Source organism: Rhipicephalus sanguineus, chromosome 8, assembly GCF_013339695.2.
Source record: "Rhipicephalus sanguineus isolate Rsan-2018 chromosome 8, BIME_Rsan_1.4, whole genome shotgun sequence".
Taxonomy (NCBI): Eukaryota; Metazoa; Arthropoda; class Arachnida; order Ixodida; family Ixodidae; genus Rhipicephalus; species Rhipicephalus sanguineus.
In genome coordinates this window covers 57,440,634-57,464,711 of record NC_051183.1, presented here as the reverse complement: position 1 = coordinate 57,464,711, position 24,078 = coordinate 57,440,634, and the positions used below count along the sequence as shown (strand labels likewise).

The 24,078-nt window shown below is 44.7% G+C and overlaps 1 protein-coding gene across 1 annotated transcript; it reads left to right on the top strand.

The window, feature by feature from the left end:
* Positions 1-981: 981 nt before the first annotated feature.
* LOC119402758 (zinc metalloproteinase/disintegrin-like) lies at positions 982-15,726 on the top strand. The gene is made up of 8 exons (XM_037669836.1): positions 982-1,049; positions 1,103-1,233; positions 2,537-2,592; positions 3,356-3,461; positions 9,382-9,519; positions 12,326-12,458; positions 13,329-13,427; positions 15,643-15,726. Exons 2-8 carry the CDS (start codon positions 1,160-1,162, stop codon positions 15,670-15,672), a joined length of 636 nt encoding a protein of 211 aa, XP_037525764.1. The 5' UTR covers positions 982-1,049; positions 1,103-1,159; the 3' UTR covers positions 15,673-15,726.
* Positions 15,727-24,078: the final 8,352 nt, after the last annotated feature.

Genomic DNA, 24,078 nt, shown 5'->3' with positions numbered 1-24,078 from the left:
GTGTTCGCGTCTTGCGCGCAATCTTAACAAAACGATCTCCAATAATCGCGAAGCTTCTGGAACAATGAGGCGCGGTTTGCGCTGGGCGTTTCTGACAGTCTTTGTGGGCGAAAACCTAATACAGCAAAAGTGATAATAAACGCACGTGGCAATATTCATACATGCGCGAATATACGAATCGTATATACCAAAATAACCAAGCTACGAAATTCTCACACAATGGGAGAAATATAGTTGATGAACAGTTTAGTCTACAGTGAGCACCTTAATGCTCACGCGGCCCTGCATTAGTTTGAATTACGGAAAAAACTTCAATCTGTCGAAGAGGCTCTGGCAAATCTTTGACGTAAGCCACACCGCTCTGGCACTTACACATAGTGGAACTCCCTATCTGTATACTATTCCTGGGATATTGTCAGTACTCAAGCGCGACTATGAATAATTAATCTGTCTAAACACTGCACACCTTCACTTTATCATAAAGAACACTATGTGACACTTCACCTGTTTCCTCTGCTCAATCTGTACTTTGCATGCTCTGGTGATATAAAACGTCATCTATCAATAATTGAAGCTAATCTGATTTGTGCATGTGACGTGATAATTTGAAAAGCGACAAAATTACAATCATATTTTTATTGATGTTTCAACGCTTGGCGATTAATGCAGTAATTGTGGGGGTCTTACGTCCCGAAACCACCATATGATTATAAGGGACGCCGCAGTGAAGCGTTCCGGAAAATTTTGGCCATCTGGTGCTCCTTAACATGTACCTAAATTTAAATGCACGAGCCTCTAGCATTTCGCCTCCTTTGAAATGCGGCCGCTGCGGCCGGGATTCGATCCCACGACCTTCGGGTCAGCTGTCAAGCACCATAACCACTAGACCACCGTGGCGGCTAACTCCTGACGAGATATGATACGCTCAGTGCATGACTGCAAAGAACTAGTTCATTTGACGCTCTCTACATTTGTAGGTAAACGGTATCCTAAGCACTCTTCAACCTCCTGGCTTTATTACTCTAAAAGGATGTCACACTTATCGATCGGTGAGTGTAATGAGTCTCGCCACCGCATTTGTGTAACGAAACGAATCTTTCAGGGAGAAGAAGGCTACTTGCAAAAGACAAAAGAAGGGGAAATTCTGGTACCTGAAACGATGAAAAGGCTACATTCTTATGCGAGGCCGCGCATGCATATGTGGACTGCAGACATCATATTGCTGTTGACTGAGTGAGGAATACACCGATGTTTTTCCGCTAAAATCATGCACATCCTCGTTGTGACATCAATCTTTAGAGCTGTGACCACGGTGTTTTTAAATGAATTACCTGCTGCGTCTGAACGCATTTCCAGTGCGGCCACTCGCACTGGAAACAAATGCTAAAACGGTTTACTCCGAGTGAGAATACTGAAAAAGCCCATTACCATGAGGCATTTAGGGAAGCACGTTTATTGAGCCTTGGCGAGCTTACCATTCAGGAAACACGCATACATCGAGATTGCAAATGGTGTTTCATTCCTTTTATTCAATGATACTGGTTGCGAAACTTGGCGATTTAATTTGTACCTGATTGATATGCCGAGCTCGCTTAGTGTAGAAGGTAGATGCACGTCATATTATCTTATAACGGAGAAATAACTGTACTATGATAGTCATCAATATTTCCCGCGCCCTAACCCCCCCGCCCCCCCCAAAGAAAATGAACACGAGAACTCTGGTAACAACAGGAACATTCTTATGCCAAATGATACAGCATCCTTTAAGAATGTTGCTCATGAAAATGGCAAATTTAGACTGTTGATGTAGTGTTGCATGGACCGTTATTGTGTGGTTGACGCGCCACCTAAATTCTGTTCCTCTATAGCGGCCATCGAACAATTTACACAGACGCCATGCCAGACAAGTGCTTTTTCTGATGCACGTGCGAAACCTTGCCATGCGACAAAGTTATAAGAATATGGTTATTCCTATCAAATGTACTCACTCACTCATGCGCCATAATTTTGTCCATGATACTAAACCTTCATGTTCATATCGCGCGTGTGCAATTTTTTGTGATTTGTTTGTAAAACAGGTCAGATGCAATACGTAAGCATACATAAAGTCGCAAGCACTAACAGCCTAGTATATAATATTAAACCAGTTCGCGATCGTATTCCAGCGCATCTTAGCTGCGCTCAGTAGGAAACGATTGTAAATTTAGTTATCTGATTACTCGGAAGCTGGGAACCTTGAACTAAAATACAATGTACGACGCACGATACCTCGTCAGTGGTTTAATTAGTTAATGCCTGACCGCACTAGCTATTACCTAGAGTAGTGTGTAGGAGAAATGGATTAATGCGACTGTCACATTTGTAGAACTACCGCCGCCCAAATATGTCTCGAGCTACCGATGCCATCTTTCGCTAATTGTTCAACATCGTTCAATATCATGCTGATTTCTGCGCTATAAATTTCAAGCGTGCATGTATTGAGGTCTTTCAAAACTCTTCAAAAGATTTTCCGGAATGTTTTGCTTCAACATTGCAGTCTAAAGCTCGTTTACGTTAGAGGTGGCTGGAAAAATCCATCTGAAGAATTAACTGGTATGTCCTGCTTTCATGTCCATTTTCATTTATGTACTCGTCCAAGTGCTCTGTGTTTATGCCATCGGATATTTTTTTTCAGTAATACAATTTAATTGCAACTTTTCGTTCCTTAGGTCTTTCTCTTCAAACTCAATACCATATAGGCTATTTTCCTCTCCTCTCGTATCGTTTTATGGCGTGCTTTGTTTCACGTGAACTCTCTTTATGATCACTGTCATAGTGTATTTGTTGTGTTCTTGCAAACTACATTTTCATATTTTCGCATAAAGACTGTGTTCATTATTTATTATTTTTTGCTTGACGCGCGCGCCAGCATTTAGGCCACGAGGTTGATCCTGGTTGCGTTAAATTGATAAATGAAAATCAATTCTGGCACAAGCATCAATTTAAATCCCCCGACTTCTGCAAGTTTGCAAAAAACTATTCATGCACAACTTACGTCGCTATACAAGGTCGCGCTCTATCCTCGTCTTTTAACTTGAAATGATAGTTTGATTTTGCTTCACATGAACAGCGTTCGGAGCGAAAGACAGGAAAAAATAGAAATGGCTCCTGACTTGCTCTGTTAACAGGTCTCCGAAATTTGGTGCTCAGTGTGCCGGTGTATTCGTACGTCCTATTATTGTACATAGAGGCTATGAAAAGTATATTTCAGAACAAGCATCCACCACGCTAAATAACCGAAGAACTACTTTCAGCTTTCGCAAGACTGTGCAATTATCACGGAGGTTAATTACTTTGTATCCGTGCTTTCCTACAGGTGTGGCGTTTACAGGGTCTGCTTGCGGTCTTCGCAAAACGTTGGTAGTTTACGACGGTGATCGTAGGGGCGTTTACATGACCATAGCCCACGAAATAGGACACACGTAAGTGCTCCATCAGTTGGTTTTGGTCTGTCTCCTGCTTGCTATTTTTTTCCGTTTGTCTCACGAGTCGTTTCTTAACAGCGAGGATACATAACTGGCAGCACACGGAGGGCATCAACCGGTGTTTAACCCACACGACCTTAGTGCATATGTTCATGCCTGTCTGCTATCTCTCAACAAAAGGGACGTGTCCGCCCCCCACACCCTGTTGTAATTTTGTAGGTATACGCAAAATTAATTGACGGCCGGGGTCTCCAGTACATTTCGTATGCAAAAATTTCGGCATATTCCAAGCATTGTGGGAATCGGTTTCATGCGAAGAATCAGCGAGTACTTCTGTGCTGTATTTTGTGGCTTTAAGCCAAGGGTTACAAGGTGCATCGACGTGTTTTAGATGCGAAGTATCTCTTGCTCGGGGGTGTGTAACGCGGCGTGGTCATCCGCACGCAGCATTGTGGTCCGCACTCACACTACGCATGCGCGACTCTCCTCCGTCTCTCTCTCTAACAGCTGCGCGTTACTCTCTCCACTTATCTACCAGCACCTGCTTGCTCTTCTCCTGCGTTCTCGCTTCTGCTGTCACGGCGCATATGCTCCTCTAGTCTACTCTCCTTCAAATAGAAGAGCGCTGCGCGCGTTCAGTCAGCGCTTGCTTCGGTTGTCTCCTCTCAAATGCGGTCTCGGCGTGCCGAAATTCTCTCCTGCGTAGCGCCGCGATGAGGACCAGCGCATGCGCGTCCCCTCCCCCTCTCTCTCCTCTCCTACGCTGCCTCTCTCTCGCGCGCCTGTCGACGTTCCCCGCACGCCCTGTGAGAATTAGCGGCCAGGCTAGAGGGAAGACACGACGCGTGTAGTGTTCCTCTTCGCGTTCCACGACGCGAGGTCGGTAGCATGCCCAGCGAACGCCAACGGAACGCGATCGTGCAAGTGCTCCGGCTTCGCATCGCCTTATGGTCCCCTTTAGCGGGAGATGTTTCCTCCTTTTTGTAAGTGTAGTAGCTGTGTGCGCATCGTGGGCTTACCAGGCAACGTCGACAATACTGGCGTTTAACGGGTAACTTATGGTGCGACGTAAGGCCAGCCCTCACGTTATAGTATATACATCAGTATTATCGAAACTAAGTGGACATTATGGTGCAATTATGGTAATATCATACGTACCTTTCGTTAATATATTCCTCCGGGGTCGAGCAATGCTTCAATAGAGCTTGCTGAATCATAGGATATGACGCCTGTATCGTAGAAGTACATATGTAGTGTTTATTGCTTTCTTGTAAAATTAGACAGCCAGCACCACAGCCACAAATGACGTTGCACCGTCAGTACGCCTGCATAGGCTGTTTTTTCCAAAGCAGTCTGTAGACTACTTTACGTAAGACAATCGGGCGCCGCCACCTTGGGCTGTTGACCGAATGTTTTCCTACTTTCTCTCTCGTGACGTCAATTGATAAGGCCAGCAAACGCTTAATGCACCAACCCAACCGTCTTCGTGTGTATGCGCCCACCGTAGTGCTGTTGGCTTAGTTGTTCAAGATAAGAATCGACAAGTTTAACAGCCCAATATGGCGGCACCGAAACCCATCCCTAAAGTTTGTCAGTGCACTTAGTTGGGGCAGTTGATTCAGCATATCGATGAAGTGGATGCGCTTGAAAGACAAGGACGAAGAAGAGACGGGACACACACTGGGCAACTTACAACTTGTTTATTGGAAAAAAAGGGAGTAGTGTCACATATATATACTTCCTTTAAACCCATCCACTTCATCGCCATCCCTAAAATAGCCTATAGACAGGCTTGGCTATATGGTAGAATACCTGGCTGCGACGCAGAATGGTTGGGTTGATTCCTGCTGGGATCCTAATATTTATTAGTTAAATTCGTCGGGTCAATGCTGCCGATGTCTGTTTTTCTTACCGCTCTCTGATTTAAATTACCACTGTATGTTCTCGCCGTTAATGGGAATATATTAACTGTCAATATCCTGTGGCGCATACCGGCTTACTGTATACGGAAATGTGCAACACGTGTCTGGAGGACAGGGTTTGACGACGTACTCGTCCGGATTTTCACGTTATTCACATCATGACCCGACAGTCACATTAGTGAAATTCTTTTACCGTCTCATGCCGATTTTCGTCAACACCAAGTTAAGGAGGCGATGATTAGAGCACCCAGAAGTAGGCGGATAGATAGATAGATAGATAGATAGATAGATAGATAGATAGATAGATAGATAGATAGATAGATAGATAGATAGATAGATAGATAGATAGATAGATAGATAGATAGATAGATAGATAGATAGATAGATAGATAGAAACGCTCAAAGTGCCAAAGGTTCGCTGTTCCGCATTTAAAAGCTTCCGCTGAGTTAAGAAATAGCTATATTTGCATATATGTAATATGGAATATTATGTAGTAGTATTTATGTATTATGCATGCATTGTGTGTTAACTGCGAAGCAGTTCTTAATGTAACGAACATGTGGCACTGTGAGCGTTTCTATCTACGTATCTATCTATCTGTCAAGCCGCCAGCGTCTGGGTGCTCTCATAATCACCTCCTTAACTTTGTGTATACGAAAATTGGCATGGGAGGGTACGTGAATTTTACGAATATGACTCTCGGGTCATGACATGAATAACGTGCAAATCCTTTCGCGTACGTAGTCAAACCCTGTCCTCCAGTCACGCGTGGCACATACTCGTTTACCACGCTCCGCAGTGTACAGGTATGCGCCACAGGTGATTGATAGTTTTTATCTACCCTAGAACGGCGAGAACATACATTGGTAATTTAATTGCGAGATCGTTTAGAAAAACCGACGTCAGCAGCCTTGAGCCCGACGATTGCAAAGCATAAAAATTAGGATCCCAGCAGAAATCGAACCCAGGCATTCGTTGTGGCATTCAGGTAGTCTACCACAGAACCACGCCTGGTCTAGAAACTGCTTTGGGAAAACGCCCTATGCAGGCGTAATGTCGGTACAGCGTCAATTGTGGCTGTGGTACTGGCCGTCTAAGTTGTCAAGAAAGCGATAAACACTACATATGTACACTTCTACGATGCAGGCGTCATATCCTATGATTCAGAAAGCTATATTCAAGCATTGCTCGACCGCGGAGGAATACATTAACGAAAGGTACGTATGATATTCCCATGATTGCACCATAAAGTGCACTTAGTTCCTATAATACTGACGTATGTACTCTTACGTGAGGGCTGAGGTTATGTCGCACCGTAAGTTACCCTTTAAAAGCCTGTGTTGTCGACGCGCCTGGTAAGCCCACGATGTGTACACAGCTGCTAGACTTACAAAAACACGTCGATCCGCCTCGTAACGGTTGGCTCAGAGCCATAATATTCAATAGAAGTACTCGCTGACTGCTTCGCACGAAACCGATTCCCACAAAGCGCGGGATCTGCCGAATTTCTTTTTTTTCGGGGCAAGCGTAAACTGGGAGCGCGGTGTTACAGCCAGGCGAGGAAGGCGCGCATCGCAGAGCTATTTTTGGTATGGATGGATGCTCTGAGCGAGGCCGACATTTGGGCTAATGTCGCCACCTCGCGGTGTTAAGCCGCTGACACAATCCCACTTATAATATTGGAAACGTGCCGAATGGTACGAACTGGCACGGACGCGTAGCAAGCACGTATTGCAGGAGCTAATCGCGGAGACCACGGTCATGATTTATTACGTCACTTTACCGCTCCCAGAGGGCGACACCACCCCGCCGACCAAGAACACTGACAAGAATATGTGACATGAACGCCTCCTGAAAAGTATGCCTAGAATGTCGCTCTGTTTTCCATAGAGGGCCTCCTGCCGGAGCGCAATCTCAGAGGCCTGGCGCGTGTTGCGACCAGGCGATGTCGGAGAACGGCCGCCACCGTGCCGCTTAGTCACGTGATATAACCTTGGCAGCTGCTCCGAGGCAGCTCTGAGGGATGTTCGTGTTTGACAGAAGCGTCCGCCAGAGACACTCGCCTAGGTACCGGAGAGGGAGGGTAAAATTCGAGGGTAGTCCAGCGCGTTCGTGGCTCGCGTTCCAGGCATAGTTTTTTGGGAGGTGTTGGTGAGATATTTTCACGGGGTCGTGACGTCGACGAAGGCACCAGTAGGTGTGTTCAAGATGAAACTCTTTATTTGGCTGAATTCGTGGCCGGGAAACGGAGAGTCGAACTACAGCAATACGCATTGTATGCTTATAGCGGCGAACAGAGCTTCGGGCGTCGATGAACTGCTCATGGCTGGAACGCGCTATCTTTTATACATCATGCATGGAAGTTTCCAGCCTTATCACTAGTGGTTGCGCAAGCTCTGCAATAATTTTGACTATTCGCGTCATGTGCGCAATCTTGACAAAATAATCTACTACAATCTGGAATGTTCCTAGACATTCTGGCGCGGCCGCTCAAGACAGCGATTATACGTGCAACGGACCAGTTACAAAAACATAGCAATAGAAGCGTGCGTGGCAATATAAAAGGCGCACTTGTAAAGCCTCCAGAGTGTGTGACCATGGGGCAATGGATAGCATGCCCAATATCTGTTGTCGTGGACCGAGAGGTCGTGGGTACGACTTCAGTTAATGGAGATCTTTTTTCTTTGCCATGTGATTGTGTGCATTTTTTTTCAACGCCATTTCCGCGACGGAAAACGTCACTGAAATCTTGGTGGACCATCGGTATAAACACTGTAATCTAATAAAAGAGGGATATTTGTTGGATATATTGTATAATTCCATGCCGAGCATTTAAATAAATTGGCGTATTTTCGAAGCGAATTTCGGTGCGCAATTTACCTCTGGGATACTTTTTGTTTTGTGTTGTTTTGTTTTTATTTTTGCGCAGTTTACAGTTGGAAATACATTTTATATGCTGAAGCGTGTTATACGTGAGTAAATACAGTATCGATGTAAACAGCGCCTGAACATCTTCATATATACGTACCTGTGCGTACGCGTGGGGCGCCGAGAGCCTTTAGTCTACCTTGGACTTTCTGTCGACCTTCTTCAACCGTACAGAGCATGCTTCTTGGGATCAAGTACGCAGCGGCGATGCCAGGCTTATTTTGTCTCTGTTCGACTATGTTAATTATCGCCAGCATTGCGGAAAACAGCCAGGTTGTTCTGTCTTACGGCAACCATTGCGTTAACAAAGTGGATGGAGAAACGACCGGCAACCCAACACAACGGGCCAACGGGTCCTTCCACGAAGAATCATGGGAGAAAGCACGCAATGGCAAGCTCCAGTTTCTGCTTGCTCAGCGCGGAGCCCTCCTAATTAAACCCACCACTCACATTTTCAAAGACATGCCTGGCCTGCAGAAGTCCCCTTCTGCCAGGAAAAGCCAAATATTTGCGGGGAACAGCCATCTTCCTGGCTGGTTGGCAGTGCCCGATGTTTGATGTATGATGTCTTCCGACAATTATTATTCGATGTAGGCGTGGAGTTTCTATGCATTTAGGTTAAACAATTCTCGTGTTGGAAAAGAGTTCGATATGAAGGATAATTGGATTACCCAAGTTGAATATCGCGGGGTTTGACTGAATAGCTTATAAAAACTAACCATAGCAGTAACACCGAACGAAGCTACATACACATAAATATCTCTATGTTAAGGCTCTGAAGACTTTTACGATAAATGTCGGTTTTTATCTTAGCCAGCTGATTTCTACCAACCATGTTTTTCTTCTTAGAAGAACACGTGGAACACATTGTCAGAACGGTTGTTTTGGTCGACAACATGATCGTACAACGCAACTCGTGTGCCGACCGGTGAATGAATATTGACTGCGCCCACCTATACTTAATGCTAATAGATTTATAAGCGCTGTTTCACGCGTTCTAGTTCATGTATGTCGTTAACGTCAATCATGGCCGACTATGCAATTCGACAGAAATTACTTTTTTCAGACTCGGATCGAATCACGACGGTGAAGGCACGTCGAAAGGTTGCCCGAAGGATGGTTACGTAATGAATCCATCAACCACGACACAAACGGTGCCATTCTACTCGGACTGCACCATCGCTGCTGTGAACAAATTTCTGCGGTAAGTGCTCATCATTATGCTGTTCATAGGTTGCGTCCCGTCAACAAACAATCCGATGTGCTCACCGCACTTCGTCAGCGCTGCTAACCGGGGAGACCATCATGGCGTCCCACTCCATACGCTCGAAATACAGGTTGTCAATCCTTCTTCACCAATTTCTCTGTTGGTGTTAAATCTGTAACGCCTTGGTGCTGAGGCCTATAGCGGTATTACTTCCTGTTGCTTTAAATGCAAGGGGACTAAGACCGGCAGACTAAATAAAATAAACGCATTGTTCTACAGATATGGTAGTTTGGCCCATATAAAATTAAAGCGAAAAGAATACTGTGAAGAAAACATATGAAGACGTATAAGTGTCGTGTGAGAAACAATTAAGATGAGTAGTTCATTGCAGGGATCAAAGAGAACTTTTAAACAGTCATCTTCTCTCTTTCTTTCTCCGCTGCATGTGAAGCCCGCAAACATTCTTTTCCGTGTTCTTCGAGAGCAAGATATTCAAGCAGATGACATTTCATCGTTGGATATAAGGGGCATAAATCGTTGCCAAATAGCAGCCATAGCATTCACTCAATTCAAGCAAAATTTCAATCTTCGTGGTTGAGTGAGAAGCTTTATGGTTTTTGAATCAATACTGTTGGATCAAAACGCCTTCACCGAAAACATGGCTACAGTTACACCATGTGCAATTTTTACTATGTATGAATACCATTTGTAGACCGCTCTTCGTACACAGTTCGTATCGAGGCACGGCGCTATACTATAAAGAGACATGTTTTCATATCGAAGCTCTGTATGACTCGGGCAAACGGTCTGTGTGCAAACAAAATCATGCGTGCCACAGAAATTGGGCAAACCTTACTACTTACCACTGGTCCACTAAAATTGGTGAGGGAAACACAATGGCGCCAAACGTTGACGTATCAGCCAAACAGCTTGAGCAAACCACACACTAGTGTGGTTTGCTCACCAATTACGATTCGCACGCAACTCGAACCGCATGCCAGAGGAGGCGACCCATGTCGCTAAAACGCTGAAGGCGGAAAAAAGACGCGTACTGCTCAAATGGCTTCGAAAGATCGCACGCTACACATCGAACGCATGCGGCAAGTCAGGTAAAATTACGCATGTCGCGCCAAAACGACGCATGCTTCTCAAGTTGAAAAAATTCAAGGAGATTACGCTCCATTCAGAAAGATATTTCGTGGGCAGACATTTCGGATTTAGTTGCAAGATGTGTGATCGGATGTTGTCCGATATTCTGTGTCACCTCTGTGTTGCGAGCTAAACAGATCGCTCTGGCCTTCCACCTTTACAGAGTGGAACGGCTTACCAATTTCCTATTAACATTTCATACTTCTGACATTGCAAAAGCATTATCTTAAATGTTTCTTTTTGCATATGCTACGGATGTTTATCGTTATCACGTTAAACTGTCTGTCTTAAATACCTGCTTTTAGTTGGGTTCACTAATACCAACTGATATCGCTCTTCGGATGTAATAATCCGATAATCAGCATGTGCCTTGTCACGTGGTCATGAGAGTGAAGAATAACCTAGTCCCACTGGCAAAGATCGACTTATTGATTATGCGAACTTGTGCCCCGCCAGAGCACACCCGCAATTCAAGCAGCATTCTTTGTACAGCGATAACGGCGAAAAGGGTAGCCGGTCGTCAAAAATGTAATCGTCGATGGAACTATTAGTGAAAAAAACCTAGAGCTGCTATATTAGCTTCAAAGCTTAACTGTGTTGATCATCTGGTACGACGGTCAGTTCCAAATTCCAAAGTCACGTTATTTACTCCATCCTTTCGAGCACTCATCAGGAAATAACAACAGTACAACCATTAGACAACCTTCCAGCCGCGTCAAAACACACAAATATTAACTCTTTCCCTTACCAATCTCTCACTGGAATGGCTTAACTAGTAGTGTTGTGAAGTGTAATACTGTAAAATTATTTGTTACTTAAGTGCAACGCATTCATTTCTGTACATGATTGCCTTTTTTATGTAACCACTCCTGCAAGGGCTGTTTGAGCTTGCAGCATGTTCAAATAATAAGAACTATGCGACGGAACGCTCCAGCGCTTTTCTGGTACTTGCGTTACTTCCAGAACAAACTCATCTACTCGACTCATGCGCGCAATCTGCGTCGATATGATTACCAAACAATCGGCAAAGCTCCGCAGATTCTGGCGTGACCTGGCGCGGCGTAAGTGAAGCATGGTCGCCATGAAAAGAAAACAAGCATATATAACGCTATATTACCCGCTGGCCTTCAACAAGCTACTAGGTAGACATTCCATGATTACAAGAAATCAAGGAATTGTGGTGTGCCCGAAACAAGGAAGCCCAACTTTCCAGGCTGGGCAACTTGCCCTTGTGGGTGCAAATGTGCGTAGATAGACGCATTTAATATTAATATTATAATATATATATATATATATAGCGTGTGTGTGTGTGTTTGTACTTTTCACCGCGAGGGACCTTGCCGTTCAATGGTGACGAATTCGATGATTCGTCATCTATAGAAATATATAGCAAGAGGAATATTTTTATTACTGGAAATATTCTAAAATATTCTAGCTCATTCCACACTCTCACACGATTGTAGACGCCAACTAACTCCTTGGAATCATCACTATGTGGCCCAGTGGACAAACGAAAATAGCTGGAATAAAGTGATTCACGAAACAATAGTATTCAAGGGTCAATCAAGTCGGTTGGGCATTAGTGCCCACATTTCGTTTGTAGAAAATTTGAGATCCGTATTCTTAAGAAATCTTAATTCATGCATTTACGCAGCACCCCGAAAGCTACGTGCTTGTTCACAGACACACATGTACCAGCCATGCCAGTTGATCCACGGCTTGCTGAAAGAAGGGCTCAGAAGTGCAAAGCCTTCTTGCCCAGAGGAGAGAGACTTGTGGTGACTGAGGTATGACATCTATCACCTATTAATTTAGTGTCGTGCTAAAAATAACATCAGCATTAATCCAACTCTTCATGCAGCCAAATTTTTGCTTAAGCATTTTGAAATAAACAGTGACAGAGTAAAGCTCAGGATACGATTACCGTTTATTAGACTTATAGTGCCGTAACTTGGTACTCCTTTGTTTGTTGAGAACTGCAAATACATTTCATTTTGCTAGGTCCCGAAACACTGCACCGTTATCATCATTTTCCAAATACCTGCATCAAAAATAGGTAAACAGTGCGACAAAGAGTGACTCAATATCAGTCGTGTAGGTATCCTCCATGCTGGAGAGTTTAGACTCATTACGTCCGTGACGACTTCTCTAAAACCATAGAAATGACGTCAGTCGCTGTCCTTTCAAATACCCAGTAGAATATAATAATACATTGCGAGATTGTAACCTGTTTTCGCCTAAAAATTTGATTGCCGCATCTGTTTTAATTCATGAGCGAAGACGTTGTGAGAAGAGGCCGATACGAAAGAAAAGTGAAATAATGAATGACATAGTAGTATGGTTAGTGACTCATACTAGTATTGCGGAGAAACGCGAACCCACTTTGTGTACGGTGTGGTTATGCTTATTCCACCAGTTGTTATCCCGTTTAAAAAAATTATCCCTTTTTATATCCCGGTCCTACAACCAAGGGAATGAGACCCAATTTCTCAGTAGCAAAGTTTTAGTTCAGAAAAATTTGTTTTTGTCTAAGGTAAACATTCGCCAACCTTGCGGGCGTCCTGGTAACTGGTTTCTCGAATGTCATGTATGTAGCGGCTTACTGATATTTTGAATGTCAAAATTGTTAGTGTTTTTATTGACATCTTCTCACACAGACGTATCAAATGTGCAAGTTTACTTGCTACACCGAAACACATTCTTTTGTTCATGTGGACGATGACAAGACGCCATGCGACCCACGTGATCGTTCTAAGGTAAAGATTTTCCTATTTTTTAAAAACTTGTGTTGAACAAAATTTGAGATGTTTGTGTGCTCGAGGTATTGCCAGAAGTATATTTCACATCGAAACTATAAAATAATGCTGTTCGATAATAAACTGCAACTAGGATTACCCGAAGCTGAAAGTGCATATTCACGTAGAAGTCGCATACAGTATCATAGAAATTCTTAGTGTGTCCAGTGTAAGAAAGCACACGAAAGTATAACCCCACCATATCCAAAAAGTAGTTGCGCTTTTAGAAAAATTACTTAGGAACATTCAATGAAATCTCGGAAACTGATGCCCAGATATTTATTTTAACTTCAACCCCCTGGAGGTACACAAGAAAACTAGAGACTGGAAACAAGATACAATGATTGTATTTTGTTTGTGTTCACTTTTCAAAAAGGAAAAAAGCAGTTAAACGATACTGCATTTCTAAGAAAGAAGTCATGGGCTTGGACACATACGTCACTATGTACATTATAGAAACCAACACGCAAAAGCAGTGGTCGACACGCCCTTGCTGTATGAAAGTTTGGGAAACAATTTATTTCCGTCGTAAAGCCCAAGGGCACTGCACATACTTATGGCATGATTTTCACTAATTCCCTTCGCGCAATTCGGGCTTGCTACAGTGAATTTTGACCATTGCAATACACAATAAGAGACCGCACTTTGTAGGCTGTGTCAAAGTTGGGCTGCTCTAAACTCGGGTCAAACTCGTTCTCTCCAAAATTCATAGCTAAAAAAGATGAAGAGGCATCGCACTGGTAATAAAAAGCACCACAATGTTTGACAGGGTTGAGCAACACTTTCTGAGTGCTAACAACGCGTGGTAACTCATCGCTAAGTTGACTCCAGAAACGTCGTCGTTTCTTTGTTTTTGTGAATACAACAAATATTTTGCTGTGTGTAATCAGTAGCTTCTCTCACAAGTACGTCGTAGACAACCCTATTCATGTTCATGACTGCTGACAAAAACTCAAGTCTTGTGAACACTCCATCAATCTCCATCCGATGCATCGCACTAGTCTCATCCCCACATGATTTATAAATCTTCTGGACTGGTAATTATTAGCTTATGGCAAATCGTTGTAGCTTTCGTGGATAAATAGAAGAGAAGATCTGGATGCGGTAGTTGACGGGAGAGAGGCAGGCTGCCTTATACGGTTTTCTTGTGGGGAGGACCTCGGTTTGTTCAAGTGCTTAGTGTAAGTCTCTGCCCAAATGTTTGGTACGTTTTCGTCCTTGGATTCCAAATCATCAATGTTGTAGGATCAGGGACACCGGTCGGCCGGAGCTCTCAGAAAGAACATGGAGGCCAATCAGAGCAGACATCTTTACTATTCGGAAGCCATGCCCAGACTGCCAGCTCTCCTGGCGAGCGCGAGCACGCCCTAGGCTGCCCTTTATTCTTCTCTATTCTTGCTAGCAGCTGCCAGCGCCCCCACAACGTCAAGTTAAAACGCAGTTCCTTCGTCGCTGTTATGGGCAAGGAACATTTAGTAGACTTCTTATTCTGGCACAGTAAATTTACGCCGCTTTCCAGCAATCTTCCTAGAGGCAAGAAGCTGAGGTTAGTCAAATTACGAAGTCGAGCTCACGGACACACAAGAAGAAACACGAAAGCACCATGAAATATTTTTCTCGTGACATTTGCCAGGGCAGGATGCACCACCTGCGTTCACGTCAATTCTGTCAACGTAGAACCGATGTTCCGCCACGGTACATAGTGACATGCGCATATCAAGCCAATTTTTCCCGAAATAAAGTGCGCTACGTGCTGATTTAGCCACTGCTTCTGCTGTTTCACTTATTATGAAGCCTATGAAAACTTAGAACACACAGCAAATTACACACAGAAAAATTAGAAACACACACAGAAAAATTAGAACACACAGGAAGTTAAAGAAATCGCAAATACTTTGCCTGGCGAAAAACGCTGCCCTTCAGCGTGCCAAGCAGCGCTTCTGGTGGAATTTGTATGGCATTTACACCGACCTAAATGTAATTTTCTGTTAAAGCCAGCTTAAGCAAATCGAATGTGCAAGTTATACGGTAATCAATGCGGCAGCTCTTTATATACACCTGATTTAGTTAGGGGGTCATAAGCGTCCCATGTACCTCAAAGGGTTAAGAAGAAACACCTAGGAAGCTTCAAAGCAGTCTGTGAAACTTAAACCAAGGAATTCTTCGTTCTTTACAGAAATGTGTGCGAGGACAATGCTCGTCATAACAGTGAAGCGGCACATCGAATAAAGCAAATTATAAAAGTTGATTTTGTGACGAACTGTTTTTCCTGCTGTGCAATTCATTTGAAGGCGAAAGCCTTAGATGCCTCATGAAACGCGAGAATTCACCGTCGACGGCGTCGGCGCCGTCAACCTGAGTGTATAAAAAGATAGATCATCACGTCATGACGCCACAATCTAACAACATGAGGTCACATATCACCGAAATTTTGATGTCACCATGATGTTGCGTGATGTTGTCATCACATGACATTGTCTATTGATGAAAGGCGGGATGATCACGGAGGCAGTGCAAAACAAGTTGAGGTGCAGAAAGCTCGGAAAGCCTCCGATCCTGGAGAGAGAAGAAATAATAGAGAAGGAAAGGCATGGAGGTTAACCAGTATAGGACAACTGGTTCGCTACCCTACACATGGGGACAGGGCGGGGTAGATTAAAGGTGGAGAGGAAGGAGAGAGAGAAAGAAAGATAGCACATGACACTGCACACACAGAATCAGTCGGTCACTCTTGCGTGGTACGCGACATTTCTGTCAGAGCCGCTTGTCCAAGTTCGTCTCCCTTAAAAACCTCAGCAGTGCCTTCGTCGCCTTCAGCTGTGATGTCTTCTGTTGACGGCATGCAAGAACTGTTTCAACAGACATTTGTCTACAGTCAAGGCGCGCTAGAACGGACGCAAGTCGCTGTCTCTGAACATTATATGCCGAACAGTCGCATAGGTCGTGGTGTAGAGTCTCCTTGCAACGACAGGCATCGCAAAGAACGTTGTCGGCCATTCGATTACGAAATGAGTAGGACATCGTAAATTCCACGCCTAGCCATAAGCGATAAAGCAGGGTGGCGTCTCTTCGGCGGAGTCCAGTCGGCGTACAGAGATCTTCGAGGGCTTGCACATGAGATAACGCTCGCTCTATGGTGCCTACCAAGCAGCCAAACCAACCGGACCAATCATCAACCCCACCTGTCCTTTTTGATGCATATCCGATCCTGGAGGTAGTGCAAAACAACGTTAGCTGCGAAAGGCTTTCGATGGGGGACGTGGGAGGATCAATAAATCGACTGAGAGGAAAGAGAACATGGTCCTTGCCTTCTTAGTCGCCTTAGGCGAAGGCACAAGGAGCCCTCAGTTCTTTTATTTTTTGCAGTACAGCTGATGCTGTAATGTGCCGTTTGTTGCGGAGAGATATTAGGCGAGCACATGGCTGTCACTTTTGAAGCACCTCTGACGTCCAACAAAATTATATTGCTGTCTAAACGAGCTTGCCTTTAGAGAGATGACAACGAAAAAATTTATTGAAGCTAGAGCAGCATTGTTCTATTCAGACCAATTCGCAACCCAAAAAAAATTCGGACCATCTCCCCGAAGGGAACCCTGATGGGATGTGAAGCAGCAGCGTTGCGCACGGGTGGCGTCACGGGTTGAACGGCGCTAACGCGGGTGCTGCGGTGAGCGCTGGAAGAATCGTTTGAAGCGAAACTCGGTGTAGCGTTTACTGGTGTAAACGTTTGTTTGAAGCACAGACACGGGAGACGAGCGGGCGTTGGAGTCGGCAGCTGCGGGCGCTCCGGCGGGCGAGGGAGAGAGTGACGTACGCGCGCACCTGCGAGGGAAGCATGCGAGGGGAGCGTGACGTCAACGCCCAGCTGCAGCGTGACCTACTTGGCACCGCTTCAACACCTGCGCCGAGGGAAGCGCGCAGCCTCGCGTTTGTGCGGACGGACGGACAGCGTTACACAGGCTAGTCAAAGAGCTGCTTCGTATCTAAAACCCGCCACGATGGTCTAGCGGTTGTGGTGCTCTACTGCTGACCCGAAGATCTCGGGATCGAATGCCGGTCGCGGTGGCCGCATTTCTGATGGAGGCGAAATGCTTGAGGCCCTGTACTTCGATCACGGAGGAAAAAATATTTAGGAAGCGAAAGTCCCTTTAGAACGGGCGTCGGCGGGCGTCCAGATAACATCACAAAAAATACAAAAATAACATGCGCCGACAGAGGCAGTTCAATTGGCGGCGCCTTGCGGCGCGAAGCCAGTCACAACAGCAAAAAAGAAAAACAAGCGCTACAGGCCGGGCGCGGCCAGAGAGCACGCCCGCGCGCGTTCTCTCTAACAGCGCTCGGGAGCAGACGACAGCGGCGTTTGCTACAGCGGGCACGCAAGGTTTTTTTGCGTGCATTGCCTTCTCAGTACCCTTTCTTTTTATGTAGCGGCTGTGGCTGCAATAACGCTGCTGCGCACAGTATGCTCTCTTCGTCATTTGCTTGCCTAAGATGGGACGCCGGTATTTTGTTGAAACCTGCAAATGCAGGCGCAAGTCTTGCAGCGCAAAGGTTGAGCAAGAAACGAACGCGGCCGAACGCGCTCCGCGTCCATGCTCCGTGACTGCGACGGAGCGGGAGCAACGCGCGTGGCCGGTTCCCTCGGAAACCGAAACGGCGGCATTTCCCTTGCGTGCCGCTAGACGCCGCCAGCATGAAGTGGCTCTCCGGCAATGTGACTTTATCTGGTCGCTTCAAGCGGCGGAGTTGCGGCTCCTAATGTTTCTTCCTTCGCGACTTCGATTTAAGTGCCCGTTAATGAACCCTACGGGGTCTAAATTTCCGGAGCCCTCCACCACGGGGTCTCTCATAAGCATATTGTGGTTTTGGGACGTTAAGCCCCAGCAATTATACTATATATAACTCGAAATATTGTATCTGCGCAGCCATATGCATACAAGCAAATGTTATTCGGCAATATTCCGTATGATGGATGCAAGAGTGCATGTTGCAGGCAATGTAAAGTGAGACGGTGATACGATTTCCTTTTGGATGTCTGCAGCTCTATTGAAACTTATTTACATCGTCCACGTCTAAACAGACGCTGTATTTGCTATGTTAGGAAGAATTAAATGAATTGAAACGGTGATTTAAAATGCAAGGACAGCTAAAATCAGACACAAAAAGGTTGGACACCGTGAAGACCTCAAAACAATTAACGCAACCATGAGGTATTACTCTAAGCAGAAGCCTTCTCCTTTCCCAGAACGAATACCGGCAATCCTATATTTCCCAATGAAAGTTGAACATTTTTAGGGATAATTACTGCAACAGCCTTTTTTTTTCGCTGTGATGGCGACGTGTCTATTATATCTTAGAATGCGAGTTACCGCAAAAACCACCATTACCGCTCACCGTAATTCCGACGAGACCTTGAATATTCATTTAGTTTTTTTTTTGTTTTCATTTCAGTCATTTTTTTTGTTTATTCAGTATAATACATAGGCAACATCGGTAAAAGTTAGGACACTTGTAATGCGTGTGAGTCCTTATTTTGGCTTCAATAAACAACAATTCTGCTGTGGTTGAGAATGTTCTCTGCCATTGTTTCGGATTCAGCTGCAATTGGGAATCACTTCCAGTACGATGCTACTCAAGTTGACCTTGCCACACCAGCCACGCATGGCGACGAGTCAACGGGGGGAGCATTGTGTCACAATAACAGTTTTCTGCCAGAGCGAGGCAGTAGATGCGGACACGCTCAGCAGCTCTCGGCAAGCGTGACTCATACTATCAGAGTGAGACCTAGAGCGAAGAAACTAACACAGGGAAGAAGGGACAGGACGAGAGCTGTCTGAATGTAAGACGCCGCACTGCGTCTTCTTCGCTGTGTCCAGTTTCCTCCGCGCTTCGTCTCACTATGAACCTATACCAGCTCGCCCAGTACACAACGTTACTTCAATTCTGATTGTTATTCGACAATCACTCCTCCTTCATTTGAATAATCTGTCGGCGCATGTTAACAACAGTCAGGCCCGTGTTACTTTGGCGAGCGAACTATTTTTGTGTGACGTCGCTAGGGCAACATAACCTGCTGTTCATAAATATCCGGGCATGCTTTGAGTGTCTTCTGGCATTGAGCAACACCTTCGCCATTCACCATCGTCGGTAGTTTTGTTATTTATTAGCTTCAGGACATAACGCAACATGGCTCCTCAGATCCGAGTAAATTTGTGGCCACACAGGTGAAATCAAATCACATTGTTTGGAATGCACGCGTATACCCTATTACTCAAGAACAAAATTGCGTCTCTACGGCAAGCAGTTTTTGCACACCAGCGACACGGGAAACGAACGACACTCGCCAATAAGAAAATTTGATATGCACTCGCGAAAAACACTTATTTGTTGTGAAAGTTCCTCTAACAGTTTCGCGCAGATATGATACAAATAAAGGCGTTGCACATGATGCACCGGAGGTTTGTTCGCTGAAAACATCCTTGGTTTCAGCACCTCGAAGAGGATATATTCCTAGTTCACAAGCTGTGGCACATGGCTCACTTGTGAAATTCTTCTTGGCCAGGAGGCAGAGGCCCGACGTTCGCTTTCATCAGCTTCGGTGATGATTCACTGTCAAATTCTGCACCACACCTGTTTTCGACAACAGGTAATGGTCAAGAGAGAGCCTCATCGTCAGACAATTCCAGGTCCAAGGTGTCATTGCTCGTTATTGCCTCATGAACACGTTTCTTTATCACTGATTCCAGGTGAAACAAACGCGAAAGCTTAATGCCAAAGAGTAACCAGCCGCATGAGATTGGCAAACATACGCAGGAAAAAGCACCATTTGATACCGAGTGTGCATTATAATGCACATTTGAAGAAAACAGCTTGTGATAACAAGAATGCTTGCCTTTAGGGTTACATGACATGCGGAAATTATTGCTAAAGCCGTCCGAAGTAGATTTAAACAACAATTAAGAAGTATGACTATAATATATTGAGCCATTTGTGAATTACTTGATGCCGTGAGTAGAACGTCGAAGACGGGAATGACGCCATGTTTCAATGTCTGAAAACGTGGCATCCACGGTAGGATGCTTCCTGTCTTGCTGACCAGATGGCACCACGTGATAGAGAATGCGATTGCACCATAAATGTTGGCACTAATAATGGTGCGAATTTCGAAAAACGGGAAGGAACAAATGTGCATTTTAAGGGACGCGGGGTCTGAAGACCTCGCGTGCATTAACTGGTAGAACATCGCTCAAGTGGTAGAACATCGGACGCGTTAGTCAATGTTTACAAGTCCGGTCCCTGGCGGTGGTAAGTTGTGTTTTCCTCCGCTTTACTTTCTTCACATCAATGGCATAATTATTACAAATAACGTCCCCTATACTATCCTTGGTTTGATTGTCTGTGGGTTGAAATTATGTTCTCTAACAAAAAAAAAAAAAACAAGCCCTAAAATTCTTCTTTTACCATTTATCATGTGTTATACCGTTTGGAAGCAGTACTCTAGCAATGTCTCCCACTGATCAAGGAATAACGTTCGAGACGTTTTTTTTTTGAGGAAGTAATAAAAACTACGCGCACTGAACTTCTCAACAAAGTGACCATGCAGCTGAAGTCGTAAGAAAAATATTAGAGACGACGTAGCGAAAGCAGCAAGGCGCCTAACTTGAACATTTCTCTGAGCCGATTTCCCCACTCTTCCCATGGAGACCGCTCACACAGCCTTCCGATGCATTCGCAGATGCTGTAGATCTTTGATGCCTATTAAACGTGCGGTACTGCCACCCAGACTTAGGTAGAGCATTACAAGGTGTTTGCGCTCTAAAACAGTCGAATTTGTACGTGTTTAGGCTACAGCACTGCAGCGTACTAGTCCGGTGCACATACCTTGAAGATGATGGGTCCTGTTCACCACAGAAGCGTTTGCTATCTACTGATTCAGGAACAGTTCTGTACGTATTTTACACGTACTGTCACGAGGAATATAAGACGGTACACAGAAGTGAACTTAATTTGAAAGGTCATAGTAGTAAAAATGCAGGTCTCAACCGTGAAAGTGTTCATATCGCTGAATGCTCAAGCAAGCGAAAATGAGCCTCTTACGATTCCCTACGTCACATTCATATCGGCAAGTATCTTTGATGAAAGAGGACTTTGGTGTTCTCTCTTATATTGCTCACGACTGCACATTTGAATGAGCGGCCGCGTCAATTAAGGTGACACGGGAGGTCAACCTACGTTCTAAAGGTGCACTTGAAACCAGAAAATTCTAGCTAAATCAGTAGTAATCGACACGTCGTGGGCAGCGATAATTAAAAACGACGATCAGCGAGGAAAAGCTTCTCATTGCGGCTAAGTAACTTGATCGACAAAATTCTTGAATCTCGCCTGCCGGCTCTAGTGAGGCTATTGCCGCCATGATAGTATCGGCTAGCCAGTAGCTGCACGTCCTTAGCGGAATTGACGAAGCATGCCCCTGAAAGTCAACATAATACGAAATATTGAAAAAGAATTTGCGCAACCTTGGGAAGGAAACCAGCACACAGTCACGATGTAGACATCGAAACTTGACAGCGTTGTAGTGTTGTCTTTCTATGGATGTGCCATGATTGACTATGTGTTGTTTTCTTTCACAAGCATAATAAACTTGCTGTAACTGAAATTAAAGCGCACCTTCCCTGAATTTTTAAACGATTGATCGTGTATTGGTTTTTTTCACGATCGTATTATACTTCATACAACTGAAATCAAAGTATATTTGCCCGGAATTATTGACTGACTCGTTTAGGTCAGAAGGCGGCATGTAGACGCTGAAACTTCTAACCATTTAGGATTGACAAAATAAGCTCGCGGTATCTGCATAAAAATCTTTGTATTTTTTATTTTTTCTAGGCGCGAGAGCTTGAGCTGGCTTCTACTCGAACGAAGCTTTTCCATTACCTAAATTTAAAAACTGTAATTATTACGAGAACATCTTGACGACAATATTTCATAATTTATAATGTCTATTCAGAATTTGTTTAGTGAATGCTGCTGGATCATTTACATTTTTTATGGTATACTTTGTGAACTCTCCAGTTCCCGAAATGTGGGTAAAGAGCTCTGCCGTCTGTAAGCAATAACATAGCTTGAATACTCTGCTTCCTTGTTGTACGTCTTCACAGAAGTATTGGATTGTTTATGCTGCATTCACATATAATAGATTGTACAACGTATATTGGTGTTTGGCCGATATAGCACCGCTTTATGTGGATGTGCCCACGTTAATGGCTTGTGGCACATCTGCATCCTGATGACTTGCACCCATGATCGTGATTTAAACCTTGCGGTAGCTCAAGTTGTGAACATAATTATGCCTCATAACGCATATGGTGAATCCCGCTCAAAGATGTCATCAACAAGCACATAATAAACACTGCTACTCTGTATGCGCTCCTTCAAAGAGTCGTGCAACGGAAAGAGAAATGCGACGCGCGTCGTCTCTGCCCTCTAGCCTGGTCGTAATGTCTCACACGGCGAATGGGGAACGCAGTGCTATGTCAGGCGAGCGTCGGAGAGCTATGTTTCTATGTGTATTGATGCTATGAGCGAGGCTTGGGCTAAAGCAATGCCACGTAGAAAAAAATTTCAGGCCTGCTCACTGCCGCCGTGACGTCACAAGTCTTGACCGAGCGAGCGAACGCGCGGGAAACAGTGAAGCCATTGCCACTATCGTCCCCTATGAAATGATAAAGCGTTCGCGGCTAGTTTTAGATGTGTAACATCTTTATTTTGCCTATTGCGTCGGGATTGGCGCTGGCTTAAGGAATGTGTTACGCTTTAGAGTCTTTGGTGATTGGTCTGTAAGCGACTTATTATTCCACTTAAAAATAAGAAAAGATTGTGCCCTATCGAAAATGTGACTGATTTATAAATGCGAAGGTTGATGGCCCCGAAAAGTGACGAAATAAATAAGCCAAGTTTGATTCATACTTCATTCTTTATTTACACAGGCACACACGCCACACTGTCCATAAGATGCGCAGAAACTGTTTCTATTTATTTGGTAAACGAGAAAAATTGTCGGCACTGCGTCCAGAGGTCCAGAGTCAGCCGAGTAGCCCCCATAGGAGCTACTACTGTCCTGCCGGTTCTTGGATCGGTGTACTTGGTAGTCGTCCTTAAGTGTTCTGGCTTGAATTCGAGCTCACACACCTGAAAACCATTTAAGAAAGCGGTTTATCACAGGCTTTCCGCTCCACTGTGATACTTCTTTGCTCAGTTACAAAACAACAAAATCTGTGAGGTGTCTACAGGCATCCCAATTCAGCTGACTTGCAGCAGTACACAATTCAAGGAAACAAATTAGGCGAAGGTGCTTGCGAGACTAGCGCATAATTATAATACCGCAAAAAGTGGTCGGAGCACCGGTCAGAAATACCATGTATACAAAACAGATGCACGACGCCACGCACCGCCACTGCTTAGCGTTTCTCAGTCAAAAGAAGCCCGTGGTGCTACGCGCAAATAGCGAAATGTTTACTGACCCTGAAGGAAAAAAAATGCCTGTTCTGAGAATATACTGCCACGCACGTTTATTGCTCAATTTTTATGAGTTCGGGGTGCGAGCAGCGGAACG

What these genes read in the sequence shown, in the direction of transcription:
- LOC119402758 (XM_037669836.1), top strand. Translation starts at nt 1,160, where the DNA reads ATGAAAAGGCTACATTCTTATGCGAGGCCGCGCATGCATATGTGGACT. An exon ending in TCCATCTGAAGAATTAACTG is followed by an intron (nt 2,593 to 3,355) that starts GTATGTCCTGCT and finishes GCTTTCCTACAG; the next exon opens with GTGTGGCGTTTACAGGGTCT. An exon ending in GCTGTGAACAAATTTCTGCG is followed by an intron (nt 9,520 to 12,325) that starts GTAAGTGCTCAT and finishes GCATTTACGCAG; the next exon opens with CACCCCGAAAGCTACGTGCT.